This window comes from Monodelphis domestica, chromosome 1, assembly GCF_027887165.1.
Source record: "Monodelphis domestica isolate mMonDom1 chromosome 1, mMonDom1.pri, whole genome shotgun sequence".
Classification (NCBI taxonomy): domain Eukaryota; kingdom Metazoa; phylum Chordata; class Mammalia; order Didelphimorphia; family Didelphidae; genus Monodelphis; species Monodelphis domestica.
In genome coordinates this window covers 350,401,472-350,426,749 of record NC_077227.1, presented here as the reverse complement: position 1 = coordinate 350,426,749, position 25,278 = coordinate 350,401,472, and the positions used below count along the sequence as shown (strand labels likewise).

Here is a 25,278-nt window from a genome sequence, read left to right as displayed (position 1 = left end):
TGCCTGTAAAAAGGGATTTTTTTGGTTGTTAGGCTGGCTGAGGTAAGCTACTACTCTTGGGAAAAAAAAAAACAACCCAAATTTGTAATTTTGGAAATAACCTACTCTATAATCGGGAGGCCCAAGGCCTCTTGGGGGTTGCTGTGGAGACTCCAGGCCCTTGACAGTGGAAAGGATCAGGTACCTAGGAATTTTTTTGGACTATAAATGTGCACATAGTTGGCTAAAGTGGGCTAACTCAGACCCTGAGCATTTTTTTTCTTTTTGGCCGAAATAGTCTAGTTCAACCTGACTGCAAGTTCCATGCTTGGCTATGCTATGTTTTTGATTTGGTGTGTGTGTTCTGAAGTAAAGAAAGTTAATTTTTGGTTGGTGAACTGCAGACCTACCTGTTCATTGCATTACTGTAATGGAACAAGAAATACTTAAAAGACTTTGTACTAATAGTAAAAAGCTGGAGTGTTTTTAAATGGGCCAACAAACTTCCTCTACCAAAGACGTTTTTGCATCAGGCAAAGGAGAGGTGAAGGCACAGCAGAGAGAGGCAATTTTGGAGTCATGGGTAAGTTAAAGTAAACAGATAAAGAGAAGGGTAATGAAGTAGAACACAGTCAAGTGAGGGGAGCAGTTTAAGAAATGGAGTAAGGAAACAGCTGAATAGCAAATAAGGAAATTACAAAAGGAGGTAGAGGACCTTAAAGAGCTTTTAAAGGGCTCTGGTAACCCAGCATCTCAAACAGGCAACCTGATCAAGCCGCCAGGCTCACCCAAGGCCCCCACTCCTCAATTTCCTTTTAAAATCAAGGGGAAAAAAAGGCACAAGGGCATCCATGGTGATACGGTGCCAGCCGAGAGTTCCCTTACGGGAACTGCTAGGAAAAAAGGTCAGGGCTGCCATGATGCCACGAAGCTGGTCCAGGGTATTGGGACTGTTGAGGATATAGGTTTTCAAAGAACAAACTGGATGCTTTTAGATAGGCAGCAGGAATTAACTAAATCTGACCCTAAGGCACTTCTCAAGTGGAGTTCCTAGGCTGCACAAGGAGACAGATCTTAGGCAAGATTTCTGCAGCCCAGATCTGGAAGAGGGGAAGCTAACAGCAAGGCATCACTTCAAGGAATCTCACAGCAGCAGAGGAGAGGCTTCAACAAAACACCCAAGAGCTACTTAAAATGGATAAGTATTTGTTTTTTCTTCATTCTCAATGACTTTTAGAATTATTTAGCAGATATATTTTTGGCAATCACATTTTTATACATTTAGTACAACCTTTCATTTTTAACCCTTGCACTGCTTTATAGGTTAATTTTTTTTTACCTTACCTTCCATCATGGAATCAATACTGTGTATAGGTTCCAAGGCAGAAGAGTTTTAAGGAAGGGCTAGGCAATGGGGGTTGAGTGACTTGCCCAGGGCCACACAGCTAGGAATTGGCTGAGGCCAGATTTGAACTCAGGACCTCCTCTCTCTAGGCCTGGCTCTCAATCCACTGAGCCACCCAACTACCCCCAGGTTAATCTTTAATCAATAATACTGTTACTTTTTTGTTCCTGAATAGATTAACCACTTCTTTAAGACTGTTTCATCAATAATAAAATGAGAATAAGATCTCTGCTTCCTACCTCATAAGTTTGTTTTAAGGATAATATTTTGTAATTTCTCAAGTATGCTAGAATGCTTCATTATCATCATCATTATTATTATATGCCTCACTTATATACCACATTCCAAAGTGGTTGTTAATGGATCAAATACAACCTGGGAGGGATGGAGTTCTGAGTGCATGGGGACATGTTCTTAACCCTCTTCTAATCACCAATTACAGATAGCTGAGGGGTTGGCATCCTCAATGCAATTTGAGCAGCATGTATAGCAAATTGATGAAGTCTGTGATTGTCCCCAATCCCAGAGAAGTCATCTTCATCCAGAGTAATCACTGGAGGAGTAGGCTTGCTGGCTTGGAAGACTTGAAAAGATCTTTTGGAATTACCAAATTTGAAATTACCAAGAATCTGGTCTCCTTTGCCAAAAGGAACATGCCCAAGGGATATGGGCAGATGAGGTGAGAACATAGGATCACAGGTCTACAGTTGGAAGAAACCTCAGAAGCTCTCTAGTACAACCTCTTCATTTTATAGATGAGGAGGCCATGGCCCTCTCTTGGTTAAGTGACTTGCCCAATGTCATATAGGCAGTAGTACTGAGATTGAAACCATTGCCCCCCAAACCAGTGTTCTTCCAGTGCACCAAGTGATTTATTCTGAAGATTTAAGAGCCTAGCCACTGAGAAAATGGATATAGAGACAAGGAGGGAAGTTGAGAATGGAGGGTCAGCATCATACTAACTGCCATATGGATGCTTTGCTTAAAGACTGATGTGCAGGACAAGGCCAATTTGCCATGGCCTCTGCAACCAAGTACAGGTTGGAGCATGACTGCTACTTCCCTTCCTCTGTCCTCACCTGTTTCTGGGACACAGGGATTACCACGTCACTTTCTGACTCATCACTGCTGCAGGAACTCTCTTCTGAGCTGCCAGAATCTACTTTCGTGGTCTGAATTGTAGTCGCTGACTTCTCAGGAGTTGATGCAGTGGTCCCTTTCTCTCCCCCCAAACCTGGAGAAGTCTTGACTGCAGGCTTTGCCTAAAACCAAGAGGAAGCACTGTAAGAGGAAGAGAAGTTTGCCTTCCAGAGACTGAGGACAAGTATACACAAGTGACACACCTGGCCCTGAGGTCCTAGGATGCTGTCATCTGATTCTGAGTCCTCACTGCTCTCTAGATTCTCTTCTTGTCTCCCAAGCCATGCTTTCTTGACTGGAACCTCTCCTTTGCTCTGGAGGGATGAAGTCCCTGATTTCAAGGGGGATGGTGCTTTCCCTTGTGAGTCCTGGGTAGAGACTGTGGAGGTGGAGACTCCTTTTCTGGAGGGAGTGTTAGCTTGGGGAATTTTCACTGCTGGCTTTGCCTAAGACCACAGAAAAAATAAATCAAGGATTCTAATCCAAGAACTAATGTTATCCCAGTCCCATGTTGGTCAAAAATCAAACTGATAAAAAGTTCTTAGGGCCAAAAGAATTTGGATCAAACACAAACGAAAGCATAACCCATTGAAGTAAAAAAGCTTCTGTTCCTAAGACTATTGGTTCATCTCTTTCATGCCTCAGATTTCAGAAGTCCAGAATCTATCTGGACCTGGGTTTGGAGTATGATCAACTGCTATTTCCTCATCTGTAAATCAGGGAATTTCACTGGTTCATCTTCGAAATCCTTTCCTGATCTAAACATGACCCAATGATCCTCTCAGTTTCACCTTTACCTGGATTGCTGGGATCTCCTCCTCACTCTCTGATTCGTCACTGCTTCCAGAAGTCTCTGCTGGTCTCCCAGGCCCTGGTACTTTGGGCTGGGGGGTCACAGTCCCTGATTTCCAGGGAGCTGGAGTGGACACTCTTCCCTGAGAACATTTAGTGGGAACAGGAGTAACAGGGGTCCCTTTCCCTGGAGGGGTATCAATTTGGGGGGCTTTCAATGTGGGCTTTGCCTAAAATCACACAAAGAAAATAAGATAAATGAAAAACAAAAATAAAGAACTCTGATCCAAGAATCAAAGCTGCCTATGTTTCTGGAAAGCAAATTGATGAGAACTTATCAGGAACCACAAATGCAGAGCCTAAGTGAAAAGGAAGCAGAAGTCTAGGACCTCTCCCTTCTCACTCACTCCTCAACCCCAACCAATCTGCTTTTCCAACCTTGTCATTCAAATGAAACCAATCACTCAAGATCTCTTAATTGTCCAATCTCATGGTCATACCTCAATCTTCATCTTTCTTGACCTCTTAGTAACATTTGACACTCCTTCCTTTTGGTGTTCAGGTGATACTGTTCTTTCTTGGTTCTCCATCTACTGGTCAGAATCACTCACCATTTCCTTTACTAGATTATCATTCATGTTATACCCCCTTCTATGGATATACCCCAAGACTATGGTTATACTCAAGGTCAGTCCTTTTCTCTCTTTATAATGTATCTGCATCTATGGCTTTAATATGAATCTCAATGTAGTCTGCCACATCTGAATATTCAGTTGAATTTCTCTCCTCAGCTCTAGGTCAGTACTGCATCACCAAACTGCCTATTTGAAAATTTCAAGTGTATGTCTTATAGGTATTTCAAGCTCAACAGGTCTAAAAATAAACTCATTACCTTTCTCAAAATCTACCCCTCTTCCAAATTTCCCTATTACTGTCCAGGGTACCACTCTACCCTTCCAGTTACCCAGGTTCAAGACCTCAGTCATCCTTGACCCATCACTCTCTCTCACCAGACAAATACAATTAGTTGTCAAGTCCTATAATATTTATATAACTTTTTTTGTGCAACTACTCACTTCTCTTACTTATAGGATTACCACCTTAGTTCAAGTGCTCATCAATTCTTCCCTTGACTATACCTCCTAATTAATTAGTCTATGAGCCTTGAATTATCCATTCTTCATATAGCTGTCAGATTGATTTTTTTTTCTTTTTTTGGGGATGATGGGTTTTCCTATCTTACCCAGGCTGGAAGTATAGTAGGATTCATGGGCCATATCCCATTTGTGGTGCCCATGGAAGATTTGACTTGCTTCTATCTTCTGAGAGAGAACTGATGGACTCTGAGTGGATGCTGAAGCATATATATATATATATATATATATATATATATATACACACACACACACATACAGGCAAGGTGGAAATATTTTGTATAATTTCATTTGTATAAGGTATATCATTTCTTGCCTTCTCAGTGGATGGGGGAAGGGTAGTAGGAGGGAGGGAGAGTACTTGTAAATGAAAATTTAAATAATAAGCAATTAAATTATAAAGGTTGAAAAAGTCATAAAAAAAGAGAATTGGGTCTGTTAGCTCTCCCTTAGGCAGCCTGGTTCTCTCCCTCATGCTTTCCCCTCACTCAAGAAGATCCAGAATGAACTTTGGGGTGCAACTGCTTGAACTGAAGGGGGTTGAACATTTATTTTGAATGTACACTCTTATGCCAAAGGGGACTGCCCCCTAACTGGCTCTTTGTCAATGCACCTAACATTGGTTTTGCTCTCTTATTGCCTTCTTATCTCTAACTATTGTAGTTCCCTTTTAGAAGGTGCAATATTGTATACACCTGTAGTTAGAAAATTTTTAGGGGTACAAGATGATTATGTCGAATGATCAATTGGGGAGTCTAGTCTCCCAAATGGGGGGGGGGGAGATTGTGAAGATGGAATTCATTTTCCCCTGCTCATTTTTAGATTTAATCACCAGAAGTATACACTCCACTTATACTTGAGTGGAGGTCTGTGACCCACATGTGTGATAGTGGGTGATGAATCAGAATCAACTGACTAAGCAAAGCTTTAGCTGTAATTGGAATATGTAAAACGGAAGGAAATCACAGGAAGTGATGAAAAGGAATGGTCTTTAAAAATGCCAAGAACTTCTGTGAGGGGGGTCTTTCGCTTTGAACTTGATCTTGAAGGAGTTCCAGCTTGAGACCTCAGACTGCTCTTGGAATTTTCTCTTAGAACTACCACTTGAGTAAGTGAAAAAGGCTGACTCCTTTCCTGTATTTTCTGAAAGGACTAGCCTCAGGAGAGGCCTCCCCTTTTGAGAGAGGCTTTGTGCATACCCAGGTCCTCAACTCAAGGCTGAGGCCCCTCTGGCTAAGGACTAATTATCCCTGCCTGGGTTGAACCAGGGATTGGAGCAAAATACTCTTTCCAGTTCTAAACATAACCCATGATCCTTTCCAGGTCTCACCTGTCCCTGGGATGCTGGGATCTCCTCACTCTCTGATTCCTCACTGCTTCCAGAAGTCTCTGCTGGCCTCTCAGGCCCTGGTGCTTTGGCCTGGAGGGGCAGTATCCCTGATTTCCAGGGAGCTGGAGTAGACACTCTCCCCTGAATACCCTTAGTGGATATGGGGGTGAGAGGGGTCAATTTCCGTGGGGAGGCATTGATTTGGAGAGCTTTTACCACTGGCTTTGCCTGAGATCAGAAAGAGAAAACAGAACAAACAAATGTTAGGGGATTCCTATCCAAAGATGAAATCATTTCACTTTTGTGCTTCCCCCCACTTTCAATCCAGTGTCATTATTGATTTATTGTATTTTCCCAGGGAAGAAAAAAAAAAGCATTACCCTGGTAGAAAAGAAGGTGGGGAGGGGGTAGTTAGGTGGCTTAGTGAACAGAGACAGGTCTGGATATAGGAGGACCTGGATTCAAATCTGACCTCAGACATTTCCTAGCTGTATGACCTTGGGTAAGTCTCTTAACTCAATTGCCTAGCCCTTACCATTCTGCTTTGAAACTAATATACAGTATTGATTCTAAGATGAAAGGTAAGGGTTTAAAAAAGGGGTGGAGAAGGGAAAAAGAGGAAAGAGTTAATTACCTGGATTACAAACCAGGGAGGAAAAGGAAAAGAAAATTAATTCTAAATGCAGACAACTAAACTGGGCAAGTGTATTTAGTTTCTAAAAGCTCTTAGGAATGAGAGAATAGAAACAAACTGCTATGGTTACAATGTCCCCTCCCTGCCATATTAAAAGTTCAAGAACTTAACAAAAGCTTTGGTTTTCAGCAGTAAATATGAAGGTATATTTGCTTGTTTCCTAGAAGATAATTTTGTGATCACCATCTACAAGACAGGCAGATTCTTGTCCTGGTGAAGAAGAGATCCTTATCTGAGGATCTCTTGTAATAGCCGTATCAGAAAAAATCCAGATCTGGGTAGATGTTCGTTCACCTCATTGCTTCCAGGACAGCTGACCCCTGACCCTCAGGCCAATGCCCTATGAAACAAGCTGGGAGTGACCCCTTCCCTGCTTTTTTTTTTTTCCCCCTGGGACTGAAGTATGGAATGAAAGAAAAGGTAAGGATGAAATGCATTTGAATAATTGCCACCCTGAAACCTCAAGGTAGTGCTCTCTCCCGGTTCTCTTCCTACTGATCATTCTCTGTCTCCTTTACTGAATATTCATCCATGTCATGCCAATTAAATGTAGGGGTTCCCTAAGGCTCTGTTCTGGGTCCTCTTCTCTCTCCACTATTTCACTAGGTCATCTTATGGGATCCCATCGATTCAATAACTGATGACTTATGCTGATGACTTTCTGACCTAGGGATTCAGACTAGATGATTAGAGTCTCCCATCTTCAAATGCCTGGTAGATATCTTTTTAAACAAAATTTTTTTTAGAATTCCCCTTCCTTTTATTTTTTTAAAGTGTAATATTATAGTCACAATGTCATATTGTTTTCCTGGTCCTATTTATTTCACTCACCACCAATTCATAAAAATATTTTCCTTATCCAAACTCTTCATAGTTTCTTATGATATAATATTATTCCATTATAGTAATATCACAGTTTGTTCAATCATTCTTAAATAGACAAATTAAAAAACAAAACAAAACACCAAACTCTTACACCTTCTAACTTCGTATCAATTCTAAGACAGAGTTGTTTGGTAAGGGCTAAACAACTGGGCTTCAGTGGCTTGCCCAGGGTCACACAGTTAGCAAGTGTCTGGGCCACATTTGCACCCAGGTCGTCCTGAGTTCAGACCTTGGCACTCTACCCACTGAGCCACCTTGCTGCCCTCCAGTAGATATCTTAAATTTACCATGTCCAAAACTAAATTATTTCTTCTTTAGACCATCCTCCTTTCCAATGTGAAAATCAATACTAGCCTACAGTCTTTACTTTGGCACTCCAAGATTAATTTGGATTTTAAAAAGGGACAGACTTGATATTAAGTTTGAAATGCCCCACTCTGATTGAATTAAGTTGCAACTTCATTCAGAGGCTGGGTAAGTTGCAACTTGCCTCCCCCTCTGATTGAATTAAGATAGTGGATAGAGAAGTACACACGCAAACTCTGAAGCCATTCCAAAGGTCAAAAGGTGTCAAGGCAGCAGTCTCTTGCCCAGAATGAGGTGCAAATCTTCCAATTGGAGGGGCTTTGGAAAGGGACTTCATAAAGAACATTAAATTTGAGTTCAGAACAGCTTTTTGGCTGGGAATCCAGAGGGATATCAACATGGAATCTAGAAGCCCCCAAACTTGTAGTAAACTTGTAGTGAGATTTGATGACCCCCAGTTTAGTTAGCTAGAAGGTGAAAACCTCAAGTTTGACCTTGTCTCTTGAGAGTTCCTCTCTGAGGGAAAGTTCAACTTCAGGAGTCTCAGACTAAGTAGAGACCTTAAAGGAGTTTAGGTGGGGAGGGCTAATCCCATCAGGTGTTAAGTATCTTTTTTGTCCCAATGGTTTCTCCCTTTAGGCCAAAGTCCTTTACCAAGGTGGCCCAGCCCTTGGTTGGATCTTTCCCTTCGTGTCAAGCTGGGTCTTTCCCTTTTGTGTCCACTGTGAAGCTTCAGCCCCTTACTATTATTCCTGTCTAGAACTCCTAATTTTCTTTTGTTACCATTATAAAGTCAATCAACTATCCCTCTCATCCTCAGTCCACATGTTCCCCTAGAAAGATATTTAAGCTTTCCACTTTAATGGCTCTTGGGAATTGTCATCTAGACAGTGGCACTCCCAAGAGTTTGGTGACTTCTAGAGTCTGGGACTCTGTGTGAATTGATAGCGAATAGCTCAGTGAGGAGGCCTAAATTTTAATGCTAAACTCCTTTTCTTAATTAAAGAGTGGATTTTCTGACTATTTATCTGTGTTTTCTGATTATCTGTGTTTTTTTCCCAGTTAACAGAAGGAGTGTATAGACCTTGGCTCTTGTTATTTTGGCCTAGCTTGCTAAAGGAATAGCCAGCCATGTGTCACTAGATATCTTTTTCTTTCTCTGGCCCGGTTTTTTTTATTATTTAATAAAGATGTATAAATTATATACGTCTAAGTACACATAAGTATATGTTATTTAATAAATATGCATAAATTCTATTAGGTCTAAGGATACAATATGTATATTATTTAATAACTGTATAAATTCTATGTCTAAATGTCTATGTGCATGTTTGTATGTATAAGTCACCAAAGAATTTTAATCTTAACATCAAATTTCCTTGTTACTAGGGAGCATCACTAACTCCCAGTCACTATATCTTACTACTTCTCCCCGACTCCTTTTGTTTCTACCTTCCCAACTAGGAAGTCTCTTCTCTGATGCTGCTACCACTCTAGTACAGAGCCTTATCAACTCCTGCCTGGCCTTCTGCCTCACCAGCCCATAGTTTCTCCCTATCCTCCACTCAACTGTCAAACCGATAAGCCTAAATTTCAGATCTGGGCACATCACACTACACCCTTCACCCCTTCTATTCAAAACACTTTAATAGTTTCCTATCAACGCAAGGATCAAATATAAAATCCTGTTTCGTAAAGCTCTTCTTCCTAACCTGGTCCCTGATCTATTCAGGCTTCATATACCTCATGCACTCCCACATTCTCTGATCCAGTGACATTATCCTCCTTGCTGTTCATGTGAAGCACCTCATCTCCTGATTGCAAGCAATTTCAATGGCCTGTTCCCCACACCTGGAATATTCTCCTCTCTGCCTCCTAGCTTCCTTCAAGCCTCAACTAAAGCCCCTCAGGCCCCCCACCCCTTTTAAAAATCCCTTACTTCCTGTCTTAGAATCAATTTATGTATTGATTCTAAGGCAGAAGAGTGGTAAGGGCTAAGTAATGTGTATAATTAGAATTTTGCTCCCCAAAACTGCTCTCCCAGCATCCCATTTACATACGTATCATACTAACATTGGGAAGATATATTTTGATGTGACCCCCCCCCCCCCAGCCCCTTGATCTGTCATCCCCTGATCATGGCTGGGAAATCTAGCTTTATGCCAAGCAAGAGAATCTAGACTTGGGGTTTTACTTTTTGTTAGATAATTTGATTTGAGATTCTATTTCTTTTAGTTCATTTTCTTCTACTTCAAGTGATTATTAACAAATCTTATAAAATATAATACTTGGAGTTATTGGATATTAATTTTAATCTTACATATAGGAATTAAATGACTTACCTAGGATCACCCAGCTAGGAAGTGTCTAAGGCTAAATTTGATCCCAAGACCTTCTGTTTCCAGCTCTGGCTCTCAACCCACTGAGTCACTTAAGCTGTCCTCAAGTCTTCCTTAATCTTAGTGTTTTCCCTCAAAGACTGTCCCCATGTTATCCTCTTTCTGTATCTCATTTTTACATAATTACTTGCATTGTTGCCTTTTCTATTAGATTGTATGAACTCTTTGACAGCAGAAATAGTCTTTGCACAATACCTGGCACATAGTAGGCATTTAATAGATGCTAGTTGACTGACTTTAGAGACCAATGTTCCATTTAGAAGCAGTTCCTATTCTCCATGGGAACAGATCTGAAGCAAAGCCAGCCCCAGGCTATCACTTACCTGTCCTTGGGTTGCAGGTACCTCAGCCTCACTCTCTGTGTCCTCTTCAGAGCTCTCAGAACTCACCTCTGGCTTCCTGGGCCCCAATGCCTTGGCTGGAGACATCCCTTTGGCGCTGGAAGCTACAGGCCCTAACTTCCCTGAAGTGGGAACAACTCCCTTCCCCACAGGTCCCTTGGTAACACTAGTTGGAGAAGCTTTGACCTGAAGAGTTTTCACTGATGGTATTGGCTAGTGAGAAGAAAGCAGAGCCAGAGAAGATATTAGAACCAAATGGCCAATTTTGGGTCAGTTTTGATGCCAATAGAGGCAAAACCATCTAAGAAATACCCAGAGTAAGATTTATTTACTTACACATGCTCTCACTCACTCATGGCTGGGGTCAGACATGGGGTAGGTCCATGTTTGAGTGCATCATTGCTTATGTGTATATCATGCATATATGGCTATTTCATTTGATCCTTACAACCATTCCTCTGAGGCAGTGAGCACCATTATTTACTATTCCCCTCTGACACATGAGGAGACAGGTTCAGGAAGGGTCTCTGGCTTTAGTGCTGAAGGAGATGTCTGAGAACTTTGTTCTAGCTCCATGCTCCTTTACCTACCCCAACTCTGCTGTGTGCTCCCTTTCAGACTTCTCACCTGTCCCTGGGATGTGGGAGTTTCCCCTTCACTGTCAGATTCTCCACTGCAACCAGAACTCGCCTGTGACCTCCCAGGCCCCACTCCTTTGGCTTGAGGTGCCATCTTAGCACTGGGAGTGACCATCGCTGCTTTCTCAGGGGAGTTGAGAACCCCTTTCTCTAATGGGCTCTTGGGGAGTGGGGCTGGAGAGACCTGGGCCTGGGCTTTCTCTGAAGGCTTCACCTATAGAGAATAGGATCAGAGAAGGAATTAGGAGTCACAGAAGATCAAATGATTCAATTAGGAGGGTAGTTTTTACTTTTGTATTAGTAACACCTTTAAGATTTACAAGGCTAAGGATGAGGTAAGTACTAGGCAATTGGGGTTAAGTGCCTTGTTAAGGTGACACAGCTAGCAAGTGCCAGAGGCCCCATTTGAACCCAGATCCTCTTGACTCCAGGCTTGTCTGCTCTATCTTCTGTGCCACCTTGCACATAGGAAGGTACTTTAGTAAATAAAATATCACTTGACATTTATATAGTACTCTAAGGTTCATGAAATCCTTTTTAATTTTATTAACTCACAACCCTGGAAGGGAGGTACTTATCTCCATTGTGCAGATGAGGAAACTGAGGCATAAAGATATTAAAATAATTTGCCTAGCCAGTCACTCAGCTAGGAGGTGTATGAGGCAGGATTTGAACACAGGTCTTTCTGACTTCAGGTCCAGCACTGTATGCACAATATCACTAGCTAGTAATCCTGGGAGAGGTGAGGAAGGCATGATCACTGAAAAGATGGAAAAAAGGTGGAGGAAGAGAGATGTTGTGAAGGGGAAAGACTTGGGGACTAACTGGATAGGGAAGGTTGAGGAGAGAGAAAAGGACAACTATAAGTTTACAAACCTGAGAAAGGGGAGGATGCCAGTGCTCCCCACAGAAACAGGAACTCTCCAAAACTGAGGTTTTTAAGGAAGGGACATTGATGAAGAATCATTGTGGGGAGGGGATCAGCTGGGTGACTCAGTAGATTGAGAGCCACGCCCAGAGATGGGAGGTCCCAGGTTCAAATCTGACCTCAGACACTTCCTAGCAATGTGACCCTGGGCAAGTCACTTAATCCCCATTGCTTAGCTCTTACCACTCTTCTGCTTGGAACCAATACATAGTATTAATTCTAAGATGGAAGGTAAGGGTTTTTTTTTAAAAGATGGTAAAGGCACATTCGGGTGAAGATGTCTAGAGGGCAGTTAGACTGGTGAGGGGAGAAGGGTTTGGGAGAGAGATTAAGGCTGGATCTATACATCTCTAATTCTATCTCTACTCTTGTTGAATCATTTTAGTTGTATCCAACTACATGATCCCATTCCTTGGCAAAAATACTGGAGTGCTTTGCTGTTTCCTTCTTCAACTCATTTTACTGATAAGGAAACTGAGGTAAACAGGGTTAAGTGACTTTCCCTGAGTGATACAGCTACTAAGTGTCTGAAGCCAGATTTAAAATCAGGAAGATGCCATGAAAAATGACAGACAAGATGAGTTCAGAAAAACCTGGAAAGACTTTTATGAACTGATACAAAGTGAAGTGAGTAGAACCAAGAGAACAGTGTTTACAGTAACAAATATTGCATAATGATCACCAGTGAAGGACTAAACTTATTAGCAAAGCAAGTTTCTGAGATATCCATAAGGCACAAATGATGAAAATGCTATCTCAGTCAAAGAAGAAACTGTTGGAGTCTGATTACAGATCAAAGCATGCCATCTTCCACTTTACTTCCTTCAGGAATTTTTTTATTATATGTGTAACATGGGGCTTCTGTCTCAGCATGAAAATGGAAATATGTATTGCATGAAAGCACTGGCATAACCTAAATTAGACTATTTATGGCCTGGAGGAAGGGAAGAGAGAATCTGATTTGCAAAATGTCAGAAAACAATTGTCAAAAATTATTTTTACATGTAACTGGGGGGTGAGAAGGGGGAGAAAGAAAGGGGAAAAAAAAGCAACCAGGATGATTTTTCTTGACTTTAGGCCCAGCACTCTCTCATGTATATGTATATATGAGAACAAGTGAGTGAGTGTGGGTGTGTGTCTGGGGACATAATAGAGCCCTAGTCAGAGGGAAGGACATTAATGATTAGAAAAGAGAAGTAACAGCCATACAACTAAGAGAACTGTGCAAGAAACCAGTCATGGAAACCAAGGGAAGATAACAAAATAATATGAAAAGCTTCAGAGCAATCCAAGGTGGATAAGAATTGAGGAAAAGTCATTAAATCAAGCAAGTAAGAGGTTCCTGAGAACCTTGAAGTGCTACTTTCAATAAGAAAGTAGAGATACAAAAAGCTAATAAACTAGGGGTGTATCCTTAGACCCAGCTATACCAGTGATGGTGAACCTTTTAGACATCACATGGCATCACCCCTCCCTGCTTTTGGGGGCTGGGCTCCCAGTTGGCTCATGACCAGGGGAAGCCACCTCCTAGTGCCATGGGGACCCATTGCTGCCAGGCTTTGCTCAGTGGTAGAAGACTAGTAGGGTTGAGAAGGGGGAGGGGGTTGGGGAGAGGGAGAGAGGAGGCAGCTTATTATAATAAGGAGGGTTGCATGTTCTTGTTGAGTCCAAATCAAATGCAGTCCTAGGCAGCCTCTGTGCCTTTTTGGCTGCTTAGATTTGCATAAACACACACCTGTGATGCTAGGAATGAGGCTGCAACTGGCATGGGGGTGGGAGCAGGGGGCAGAGGGAGCCCAGTAGGCCTTTGTGTGTGTGTGTGGGGTCACACACCAGACTGGCAGCTGGTGGGGAAGGAAGAAAGTAGAGAACTTTTAGGGGGTGGTACTGGGTCTGGTGGTGGGAGAGGAGACCCTCCCCTTACCCCAGACAGGAGAAGGGGAGGGGAGTGGCCTGAGCACTCTGCTCAGGGGAATCATAGAGGTCAGGGAGTCATGAGGGAGAGGGGGAAGGGAGCAGCCCTGCTGGAGTCCCTCTGCTTTTCCAGTAACTAACTCTGCTGAGGATGGCACATGTGCCCACAGAGAGCACTCTGCATGCCATCTTTGGCATGTGTGCCATTGGTTTGCCACTACTAGGTCTATGCTCCAAAAGGGAAGAACAGGAAAAATACTCATAGTACAAACCATTTTTTTGTGTGTAATGGCAAATAACTGTGAACTAAAGGAGTATCCATCAATTAGGGAACAGTTGAGTATGAATCCAGCAGAATGTTATTTCTTACAAGAAATGAAGAAGGGGACAGTTTTAGAGAAACCTGGAAAAGCAAGTTTTAATTCAAACAGTGAAACAAACAGATTGAGAATATACTACAAAGACTAGAACAACTCTGAAAGATTTAAGAGCTTCCACCAAAGTGATGACCAACCATAATCTCAGAGGACTCTGGAGGAAGCAGGTCACCCACCTCCTGACAAAAAGATGAAGGATTCAGGTTGAAGATGGAGATGGATACTTTTCAGACACAGTGGATGTTATGCTTGACTAGGCATTTGTTGAATGGATTCTCCCCCTACCCCTCACTCATAAGGGGAGGGGGAGGGAGAGAGAGAATATTTTTATTCATTAAAAAAAATTAAACATACAAAGATGAAAGAATCAGAAACTACAGAATACAGAGTGGAGGGGTGAGTGGGTAAGGAAAAAATAAAGGCAGCAAGTACAGAAAATTCTAGGATTTTGGCAGGGAAAGGGGAACATAAAACAATTGACTGAGGAGACAGGAAGATCAAGCACAGGTATTTAAAAAAAAATACTTACCTCATCTTAGAATCAATACTAAGTATTGGTTCCAAGACAGAAGAGTGGTGAGAGTTAGGCAAAGGGGGTTAAGTGGCTTGCCCAGAGTCACACAACTAGGAAGTATCTGAATCCAGATTTGAAACCAGGACCTCCCATCTCTAAACCTGGCTATATAACCACTGAGCACCTAGCTGCCCTACGACTGGTGTTTTTAAAGCTGGGGGAGACCTGAATACATTTGTAGGTAAGAAGGAAAGAGACAGTACATACAGTGGGACTGAAAATGAGAGAATGACCAATGAGGCAGGCTCCTTGGGGAAATGGGAAGCTATGAAGGGCTCAAAGTAAAACAGGAGAGATAGCTGAAGACATAGAAGGGTTCTTAGCTATGGAGAAGGGGGAATAAAGGTTGGCCTCAATCTCTGTTATATAGAAGAGACATCTGTCAAAAGAGAGGGGAAGCATTTGGGGCTTAAAGAGAGAAAGACAATCAATGAGGGGAATGGGGTAGATTGTCAATCAAAGAGGAACAAGAGTGCTTCTGTACATTATTGAGGGCTCAGGCAGAATGAAGATTGGGAATTTGTGACCCAGCAGTGTGACTTCCCTTACCAACATTCAGGAGCTTGGGAGTACAAGAGGGAAACAAGGGAGTACAGGGTAGACATGGACAAGGAGATAAGGTAGTCAGAGGTACGGAATGATACAAAATCAAATCAACTAATAAGAGAGCCAGAACTGTTAGTGAGGGCCATGGTCTATCACATGGGACTTACAGCTAGAAGGGATCTTAAGAGATCCTCTATTCCAATTCTTCTATTTGGCTGATGAGAAATCAGATTCAGAGAGGGGAAGACAGAGCTGGTATTAGCCAATGTTTCCCAGGCTCATGTTCCCACATGGTCATTTTATTTTTCTCTAGTCTCACCTGGGTCTTCGGTGCTGGAGTTTTTTCCTCTTCACTTTCTGACTCATCACTGCCCTCAGAGCTCTCTGATCCAGATGTCTCAGTGGATGATGATATCTCGACTCCAGAAGCTAGAGTCCCTGATTTCCCAGTTGTAGAAAGGGCCTCTTTCCCCAGGGGCCCTTGAGGGGGGACAGGAGCAACTTTTGTCACAATGGCATTAACTTGGAGAACTTTCACTGGTGATTTTTTCTAAGATGATGAGCAAAGAGAAAAAAAAAAAGGAGGGAAAAAAATTGGAGGTTCAGGACAATTCCCTCAAACCCAAGGGACTCTCTTACCCAATAAGACCCAGTTGAAACACTCATTCCACTAAGGAGCCATAGGCCTGAATCATCACCTTTTCCTGCGGTACTAAGATCTCTTCTTCACTTTCTGACTCTTCACTACTCTCAGAACTAGTTTCTGAACTTCCAGGTTTAGATGCCATGGCTGAAGTTCCTGCTCTAGGTGAGGGGGTTGAAGGTCCCATCCTAGGTGGAGGGACTAAAGTCATTGGTTTCCCAGGAGCAAGAGACCTCCCTTTTGATGGTGTAGCATTGCCTTGGGAAGCCTTTCCTGATGATTTCCCCTAAGATCACAAGGAAAAAGAAATAAGATTCAGAACTATTCCTTAGGAAGGTTCCATGGCCTTCCTTGACCAGCAAACAAGTCTAAATTGAGACATAAATTGCTTGTCAGTTGTAAAATCCCAGAGATGTGTAGGCCAAGATACCAAGAGAACTAGAGTAAAGTATGAGGTATCACCTGTCTCTGAGGCACTATGACATTGTCTTCACTCTCTGACTCCTCACTAGTATCAGAACCAGTCTCTGGCAAATTGACTTCAGATGTCTTGGATGGAGGACCAGTCTTGGCCTGGAGTGTCCCTTTCCTTGGGGACACCTTAGTGAGGGTTGATGGGGTAGGAGTTCTAGTTGCTGGTGTGGCACTGGCCTGAGGAGTCTTCATGGATGATTTTTCCTAAGATCATAAGGAAAGAAGACAAAAGGGAAAGAAATCTGAGATTCATGTTGAGTACTCCCTTAACATCTGTAGCCTTCCTTAAGCAGCAAACAACCAGCCCCAATGGAGACATAAATTGTACTGTAGAGCTGCACACCTGCAGGGCTGACTAGGCAGTGGCAGCTTAGACCCCGGTACCAGGGGATTGGTGGGAGGCATCACCTGTCCCTGTGGTGCAGAGGCATCTTCATCACTCTCTGACTCCTCGCTGCTCTCAGAACTAGTCTCTGGACTTTCATGTTGTGGTGCCTTGGCCTGGAGGTTTGAAGTCACTGACTTACCAGGAACAGGAAGAGCCCCTTTCCCTGGGGATGCTATGGTACCAGAGGCTGGGACACTTTTAACCTGAAGATAACAAATATTAATCACCCCTTGTGTACAAATCACTGTAAGTCAAATGGTATTCAAGAAAAAAGGAGGAAGCTAATATGAGGTAAGGAAGGAGGAAGAGAATACTTTTGGCTGGGAATGAGGAGTAGAAGGTATGTAGGAAACTCAGGGAAGATTTTGAGAGGGAGGTGGTGCATGAGTTGAGCCTTGAAGAAAAATAAATCAAGTAATGGTCATCATCATAGTTAACATTTTTGTACAGCCTACTATGTGCCAGGCACGGTGCTAAGTACTTTTTATAAATATCTCATTTGATTCTTATAATAGGGCAGGTGCTATTAAATTCCCATTTTATAAATGGGACAAATGGAGGCAAACAGAAGTGAAGGGATTTGCCCAGGATCACACAGTTATTAAGTGTTGGAGGCTAGATTTGAACTCAGGTCTTCCTAAGTGTAAGTTTGGTGCTTTGTCTATACCACTGAAAACTTTGAGTGAAGAAAATAGCCTAACAATGCAGTTTGGCTGGAATGCAGGGTGTAAGAAGAAGAAATATGTAAGTAAGGATGAGACAGGCAATTTGGAACAAGATTGTGAAGCCTTAAATGCCAGACTAAGGAGAACTCTTTTATTCCCAAGGCAACAGGGAGTCACTGATTGTTCTTGAGAGGGGAATGACAAAGTCAGATCTGTGACTTAAATTGTCTTTTTTTTTTTTAACTATGTGAAGGATGCACTTGAGCTATCTTCACAGATGGCTTTATTCAAAGAAAAAGAAATGAGATGAGCAAAGAATTAGGTAGTTCATAGTCTGAAATCAAAGGGTCCACACATAGGAACTCCTAGAATTTCTGATTGGAAAGAAAATGTGACAATGGGGAATCTGACCTACTTTGAAGTGAACCTGGATCTTGCCCTTATGGAAACACTCTTTCCACTTTGCAGTTAGACCTAGCAGCAAAAGTGTGATAGAAAGGTCTTTTCTTTTCAGTCCTCACCTTTGCTTGGAATAATGGAACTTCCATTCAAATGAACATTAACCAACTGCTAGAGAGGCTGATCAATATATGCTAGATAAAGTGGAACAGACTAAAGAGACATAAATTAACACAGGGCATGGTATTCAATAAACTGCAAAACCTCAGGAACTGGGATAAGGATTCACTATTTGATTAAAAACTGTTGGGAAAACTGGGAAGGAGTCTGGCAGAAATTAGGTAGAGAGCAACATCTCATACTAAGATATCTCATACCAAGATAAGTTTTTCGTGGATACAACTTAAAAAGGTGCTACTTTTTAAACAAATTAGGGAAAAAAGGAAGATGTTATCTGTCACATTGATAGACTGAAGAAGTGTTCATGACCAGGTAAGGGGATAGAGAGGATCTAATATGAACAATTTTGGTTGTATAAAATCAAAAAGGTTTTGTACATATGAGACTAATGTGGTTAAAATTAGAAGGAAAACAGGTAATATGAAAAAAAATCTCTGAAATAAGGTTTACTGATAAAGGTTTCATATTCAGTTAAGGGATTGATTCAAACTGCATTTTCCAGTAGATAAATGGTTAAAGAATATATCAAATAACACTAAATTTAACTCTTTAAAAGAACTACACTTATGTACAGAGTAATGTGTTTGGGCACTGAGGAAGATACAAAGACCAATAAAAGGCATGTCCTCTGGGTCCATGAGGCTTATTGTAGTCTGGTATGGAAACTTAAGAGATAAATGTAATTAACTATATGGAAGTGTGAATAATTATATGGAAACTTATAGATAAATATAAATAACTATAAACTGCCTAAGAAATGTGTGAGAGATTAATACATTTGCAAATGGGCAAAGATTTCCTATTGCAAAGATCAGGAAAGACTTCCTGGGAGAGGCAGCATTTGAATCAGGATCTTTATTGTGCCATAAGAAACAACAAACAAAATAATCACAAAAAAGCCTTGAAGAACTTATATGAATGCAAAATGAAGTGAGCAGAGCCAGGAGAATCTTGTATACAGTAACAGCAATAAAGCACAATCATCAACTGTGATAGTCTTAACTATTATCATCAAAGCAAAGATCCAGGACAACTCCAAGGAACTCATGACAAAAAAGGATAGTTACTGCCATAGAAGGAATAGATGGAGTCTGAATGCAGATTGAAACATGCCTTTCTTCATTTCCTTTTCTCCATGAATTTTTCTTTAGTGAAAACAATATGTGTCTTGTTTCACAACATGATGAACGTGTGTTATATCATAATATATACACAACCTATATCATACTATCTGCCTTTTTGGAGAGGAAAGAATGAGATATAGATTTTGGGATATAACTATTGTGAGAATTTATTTCTCTTGGATAAGCATATTTATTTGAATTTATTACATATCAAAAACAAATTATATGTATTATATCATTAAGTTATATGTTATATTATATATATTTTAAATGGTAACTAAAAAAATGGGCAGCATTTAACAGTTAGGGATGAGGCCAAATTAAGGGATGAATAAAAGGAGCATAAATTTTATACTGATAAAAGTGTGAGGAATCCATTGGCCTAAAACAAGAGGAAGCAGTGTGAAAAGACTGTTCCAATTTTCAAGCATCCTAAAACACAAGGCTGTTTTAAATTAAGCTTGGGTGTTGTGTGTGAGACTGTTTTATGTAACTTATGGCTTACAGCTGTATAGTACTTTGTGGTTACAAAGTATTACACACATAGATGTTTCATTTTGATACCATCACTTTGAGACAATAAGTCTTTCAAAGACCTCATCTGACAGGCTTATGCAAGTTAAATACCTCATTCATGGACATAAGGAGAACTGGGAATGCAAATCCAGCTATGATGATTTAAAGTTTTCTACTAAACTAGACTTAGAAAATGAAGGTATTATAGGAATAAGTTAGGGATGGTCTGGTTTTCTAGGGTTAGTTGAAAGAAGGTTATTTTGAGATAAGCCCTGGGAAAGGATTCTGGGTAAAAAAGGAATTGTGGGAGTCTAAAACTGAAAATAACCCAACTCTTCCTTCTTGGATTTCATCTGAGCTGGAAGTGGGTTTTGTCTCTCTGCCTATGATTTCAAGCTGAAGGAGGGGTTTTGCTCTAAGTGATTCTCCCTGGAAAGTCAGGATTTTGTGGAGAAATCTTTGGCATCCAGGTAGAGGATTTACTTGGAGAAAACCAGTTTCCTTGATTCCAGTCTTCATCTGCCAGTGGTCCATCTATCAGAATTCCTCTTGGGCTAAGGTAATCCAAAGCTTTCCATTGATAACTTTGGGTGGAGGTAGTTTGAAGAATGTTAGGGTCATACCTATTAGTTTCCCTTATTCCTTTTATTAAAATAAACTTTGTTTCCATAATCAAAGGGTTTGGTGCTTAATTGGCCCTGAGGAGTTCCTAAGCGGGTTGTAACATCTAACATCCCTCTAGGACACTTCTCCATTACAGAATAATGGATCAAGGCTGGATTTGTGGAGTTAGGAAGATCTGGGCATAAATCCCACCTTTGACATTTACTATGTAATGACAGGCAGGTGACTTAAACTTCTGGTGTGAAAAATGGATTATGGGAATAGAAACCAGGAACCAATATTTGGTGAGGCAGGAATTCTAACCCTAGGGTGGCTCTCTGGATTAAAAAAAAAAAAGTTGTTTGTTAATCACATCAAAATTCTCAGCTATCTCCCTTCCTTCCTTTCCACCCCCTCCACTAAAGAAGGCATCACTGACGGGGGAAAAAATGTATATATAAACTAAATCTTTTGTGTTTTTCAGTTCTTTGTTTGGAGATGGACAAATTATCCTTCAAATATTAATTCTGTAGCTGTATACAATGAGAAAGGGGCCATAGTTCTCTAGAATGCCACAAAGAAGGTTAAGAACTAACTCTTGGATTAGGTAGTGTGATGACCAAATACGAACAAAAACAGGGACATGGTAGTCATTGTGGTGGGAGAATGACTAGAGCTTGGGCACTTTAACAGAAAACAGCAATTGAAAGAAGAAACTGGACAGAAATAGGAGTAATTTAGTTTTGGACACACTGAGTTTTGAGGGGCATGTGGAACACATACTGGATGGTCTGTAATATTTGGAAATATAAGCCTCAAATTCCAGACAGACCAGAGAGTCTATATATTGAAACAAAACTTGGAAAATAAGCAAGTGGATGATATTTCCAAGACAGAACAGGGTCAATTACAGGACATTATCTCTACTAAGTGGGCAGAAACTGAAAGAAGGAGCAGTGAGCTAGATAAAAAAGATCGAAGACAGTAATATTATGAGAGTCCTGGGTGAGGGAAGTCAAAGGAGGATAGGATGTTAGAAAGCATGTTGCCAGATGTAGTGGCACCTGCTAGCCATTGGAGCTAAGCTAGGAGTTCTAAGTGGCTGTATTTGGTGTCAGCACTGGCTTTAGTATTAATAGGGGGGGGGGGGGACCCTGGGATCCCTGGGTCTCTAGGTTGCCTAAGGAAGGGTAAACCTACTCAGGCTGGAAATGGAAGTCAAAGCTTCCCTCTTGCAATCAGTATTGTGGCCAGCTGAGTAGCCCCTGGACTTCAGCACAGGATACAGACATCCAGGCTTTTTTTTTTTTAACCCTTACCTTCCATCTTAGAATTAATATGGGGTATTGGTTCTAAGGCAGAAGAGCAGTAAGGGCTAGGCAATGGGGGTTAAGCAACTTGACCAGGGTCACACAGCTAGGAAGTTTCTTAGGCCAGATTTGAATCCAGGTCCTCCCATCTCTGGGCCTGACTCACCCAGGTTTTAAAAACATGTCAAAAGGGTCATGGAGGGTAAAGGACTGAGCAAAGGAGTCAAGAATTGATGATCAGGAAGTTAGTAGTGGCTTTGAAGAGTTTTAATTGAGTGAATATGCACTTTTGTGTATGGTTTCAACCAGAGGTCTGTATTAATCTTCATATTTTGTGAGTAGTGGGAGCATCTAAAAGGCAGAATCCAGAAGTGAGTGGAAGAATGAGGAATGAGGGGCTATTAAAGTGTACTTTTTAAAGAAGTCCGGGAGTGAATACAAGTCTTCTGCTCTTTCTATTATACCAAACTGATTTAGCCACATTAATGCTACTGTTGGAGGCTGCAAGGTGTAGAGGACCAGCTTCAAAACTAGGAAGATCTGAGTTCATGTTCAGGTTGTCCCTCTGGCACATATTGGACAAATCATCCCATTTCTCCATGCTCTGGGCATCTCCCTAAGACTATAACTTGCAAAGAAGGGGCTGACCTGAAGTAGCAAGAGGGTGTTTCCTCACCTGGGAGTTCCCTATTAGGAATGGATTCATATCCTTGGAAGTGAAAGGTAAAGACATGCAGGAAGTTAAAAAGGAAAGCATAGTTTGGGGGATATTTCCAAAGGACTAGAAGAGCCAAGCATGTTTCTTAGTAGAGGAGAAAAGCCAAGAAGACCCAAGCTACAGGAGAAAGAAGGGACAATGGCTAGGATCAAGTCCTGAGAGAAGGCAGAGGATTCAGTCAGAGGCAGAGCATTCAGTTTTGGCTGTGAAGAGGGTGTATAAATGGAAATTTTGAACCTTAGACTTCATTCCTCAGAAGTCCTTGGTATTTCCCAAAATTTCCTATAATCTCTCCTGCGTCTCCACTTTGGCAAGACATTTATTGGTATTTAACTGGCAGTAACGCTTCCTACGCTCTCTCTCTCTCTTCTTGCATGATGTATTAGCAGTAATGGTGGTAAGGTGGGGAAAATTTGAAAATGGCTAACCAGCCACGGGCATGTGGGTTTTATTTTTTATCCTCTTTATTCCTTGATTTCTAATGATCTTTAATAAACCTCATAAAATATATTTTTATTATTAGAGATATAATTTAATTTTTACAGTTTTTGGCGACCAGAAGGGACGAGAATTACTTTTAAAAAAATTATTTTTAAGATAGCCTAGATAAATTTTTTTTAAGCCACTTTTCTCCTGCCAAGGCTTTTCACCCACCCACCCTCGCAAAGTCGCTTCTCCTGATTCAGCTCACTCCTGCTGCCCACTCTTGCATCCAGCCATCCACTCCTGACCTTCTTGACCCAGATTGTTCACTCTGCCCCAGTCCTGGTCCCGGTCCCGGTCCCAGCCTCAGGCCCCAGCAACTCTACTCCTGATCTCTGGCCTCTAAACCAGATCGCTCAATCAACCCCATGCCCACCCCCAGGACCCCCGCCCCCCCAGGTTGCTGGTAGCTGCCACTGTGTCTTCAGAATCACAAACCAACTGGTAAAAACTGGGGTGTTCTTTCCTTAGGCAACAATTAGCCTCCACATGGCTGGGGACCTAAAGGGAAGGGAATAAGGAGAAGGAAGACTCTTCCAAACAGGAAGTTGATTATAATCATGGCCTATTCTATGAGAGAGCAGTATATTACCTATTTCCAACAGCTTCCAGCTTTAGGATGTTTTTTCATGAGTGCACTGATTCTTTTTACTTATCTTGCCTGAGATTCAGGGGAGAATTTCATCTCCCTGCAACAAGTCTTTGCCATTTGGGCGTGCCCAGTTTGGGATTCCTAAAACCCATGTTCTCCCTCGCTATGGGAAATTTCACAGTACTGACAAAAGGAATCTTAACAGATAAAAAACAAACTTTAAAGAGACTGGAGGTTATATTTTTAAGACTTTTCAGACTCTAAAGCTTTATAAAAGCCTCTGTATCTTACTGTATTTTGCTGATTGCTTTGCTTAAGATTTAATTTTGTGATTTTAAGTTTATATATTATATTAATGTATCCAATACTATTCTGTTACATTGAATCATTTTAATGTACTGAGTTTTAACTACTGTTATATTTTGATGCTTTTCCCCTATAACTATACTGAACAAATATTATCAAATAAGCCCATATAAAAATACATTTTTTTTCTATTTTAGCTTTGTAAATTGTCACATAAAGGATGGATGGACTTCATCAAAACTGGTTATAGGGGGAAGCTGGGTAGCTCAGTGGATTGAGAGCCAGGCCTAGAGATGGGAGGTCTCAGGTTCAAAACTGGCCTCAGACACTTCCCAGCTGTGTGATCCTGGGCAAGTCACTTAACCCCATTGCCTAGCCCTTACCGCTCTTCTGCCTTAGAACCAATACACAGTATTGATTCCAAGACGGAAGGTAAGGGTTTAACAAAAAACAAAAAACAAAAAAACTGGTTATACAATTGTATAACAACCTTTGGAAAATTTAATGAGCTAAATATCTCAAATTGATTTTAAGGGATCTTCAAACATGAATTTTAGATTTTTTTCCCCCAACAACTGATCATTTTGCCTGCCTCTAACAGGATGTAAGGTCCATTTTAGTAGCTGAAGTGAAGTACAATTATAATCCCCACCTCCTGCATTTATAAAAATGTGAATGGATGGGACATCACAGTCTCATACCAAAGGAGTTGAGAAGTTGATCCCTGGGCATGGTGTCCCTGGATGGCTCCCAAACAAGGGAGCATCTCTTATTTATAACCCCTCAGCTTACTATACCCTTCTACCAGAATGATCTCTAGATTCTTGGTGACATTTTTAGAACCAACATCAACAGTACAGAGGTTTGGTGTTTTCTAGACTACTCTGCCACATTTTTGTAATGATGGCACTAATAGAATTAAAAAAAAATATCTCAGCCAAGGTTGAAACATTGCTACACCTGAAAAACTTGTGATAAGTATCCATTTTATTTAAATGCCATACAGCAGACTCATGTAAAATATGGTAGTGGGTTTGTTTGCTATTGTCATTAAATGGGCTATTATAACTTTGGGGATTTTTACACTTTTTGAATGTGCATTACATGTTGTACTATTGTTCTTTAGAAAAAACTGTTACGATGGTCTACTTAAAGAATCCTAGAGATTCAACCAAAAAGCTAATTGAAATAATCAACAACTTTAGCAAAGTTGCAGGATACAAAATAAACCCACATAAATCATCAGCTTTTCTATATATCTCCAACACAGCTCAGCAGCAAGAACTAGAAAGAGAAATCCCATTCAAAATCACCTTAGACAAAATAAAATACCTAGGAATCTACCTCCCAAGACAAACACAGGAACTATATGAACACAACTACAAAACACTTGCCACACAACTAAAACTAGACTTGAACAAATGGAAAAACATTAACTGCTCATGGATAGGACGAGCCAATATAATAAAAATGAC

The 25,278-nt window shown here is 41.1% G+C and overlaps 1 protein-coding gene across 16 annotated transcripts in view; it reads right to left on the bottom strand.

Moving 5' to 3' along the window:
• The window catches only part of TCOF1 (treacle ribosome biogenesis factor 1), a 98,176-nt gene that overhangs the window by 30,814 nt on the left and 42,084 nt on the right, over positions 1-25,278 (bottom strand). For 5 of the 16 annotated variants that reach the window (XM_056811460.1, XM_056811461.1, XM_056811468.1 and 2 more), the window contains 10 exons: positions 16,928-17,110; positions 16,508-16,723; positions 16,101-16,331; positions 15,722-15,952; positions 11,053-11,277; positions 10,408-10,638; positions 5,801-6,028; positions 3,322-3,546; positions 2,728-2,970; positions 2,464-2,646 (listed from right to left, as the gene is read on the bottom strand). In XM_056811460.1, the coding sequence (XP_056667438.1) occupies positions 2,464-2,646; positions 2,728-2,970; positions 3,322-3,546; positions 5,801-6,028; positions 10,408-10,638; positions 11,053-11,277; positions 15,722-15,952; positions 16,101-16,331; positions 16,508-16,723; positions 16,928-17,110 (2,196 nt within the window). The remainder of the gene's footprint in view (positions 1-2,463; positions 2,647-2,727; positions 2,971-3,321; positions 3,547-5,800; positions 6,029-10,407; positions 10,639-11,052; positions 11,278-15,721; positions 15,953-16,100; positions 16,332-16,507; positions 16,724-16,927; positions 17,111-25,278) is intronic. The other 11 variants (XM_056811462.1, XM_056811469.1, XM_056811472.1 and 8 more) reach the window with 7 other exon arrangements.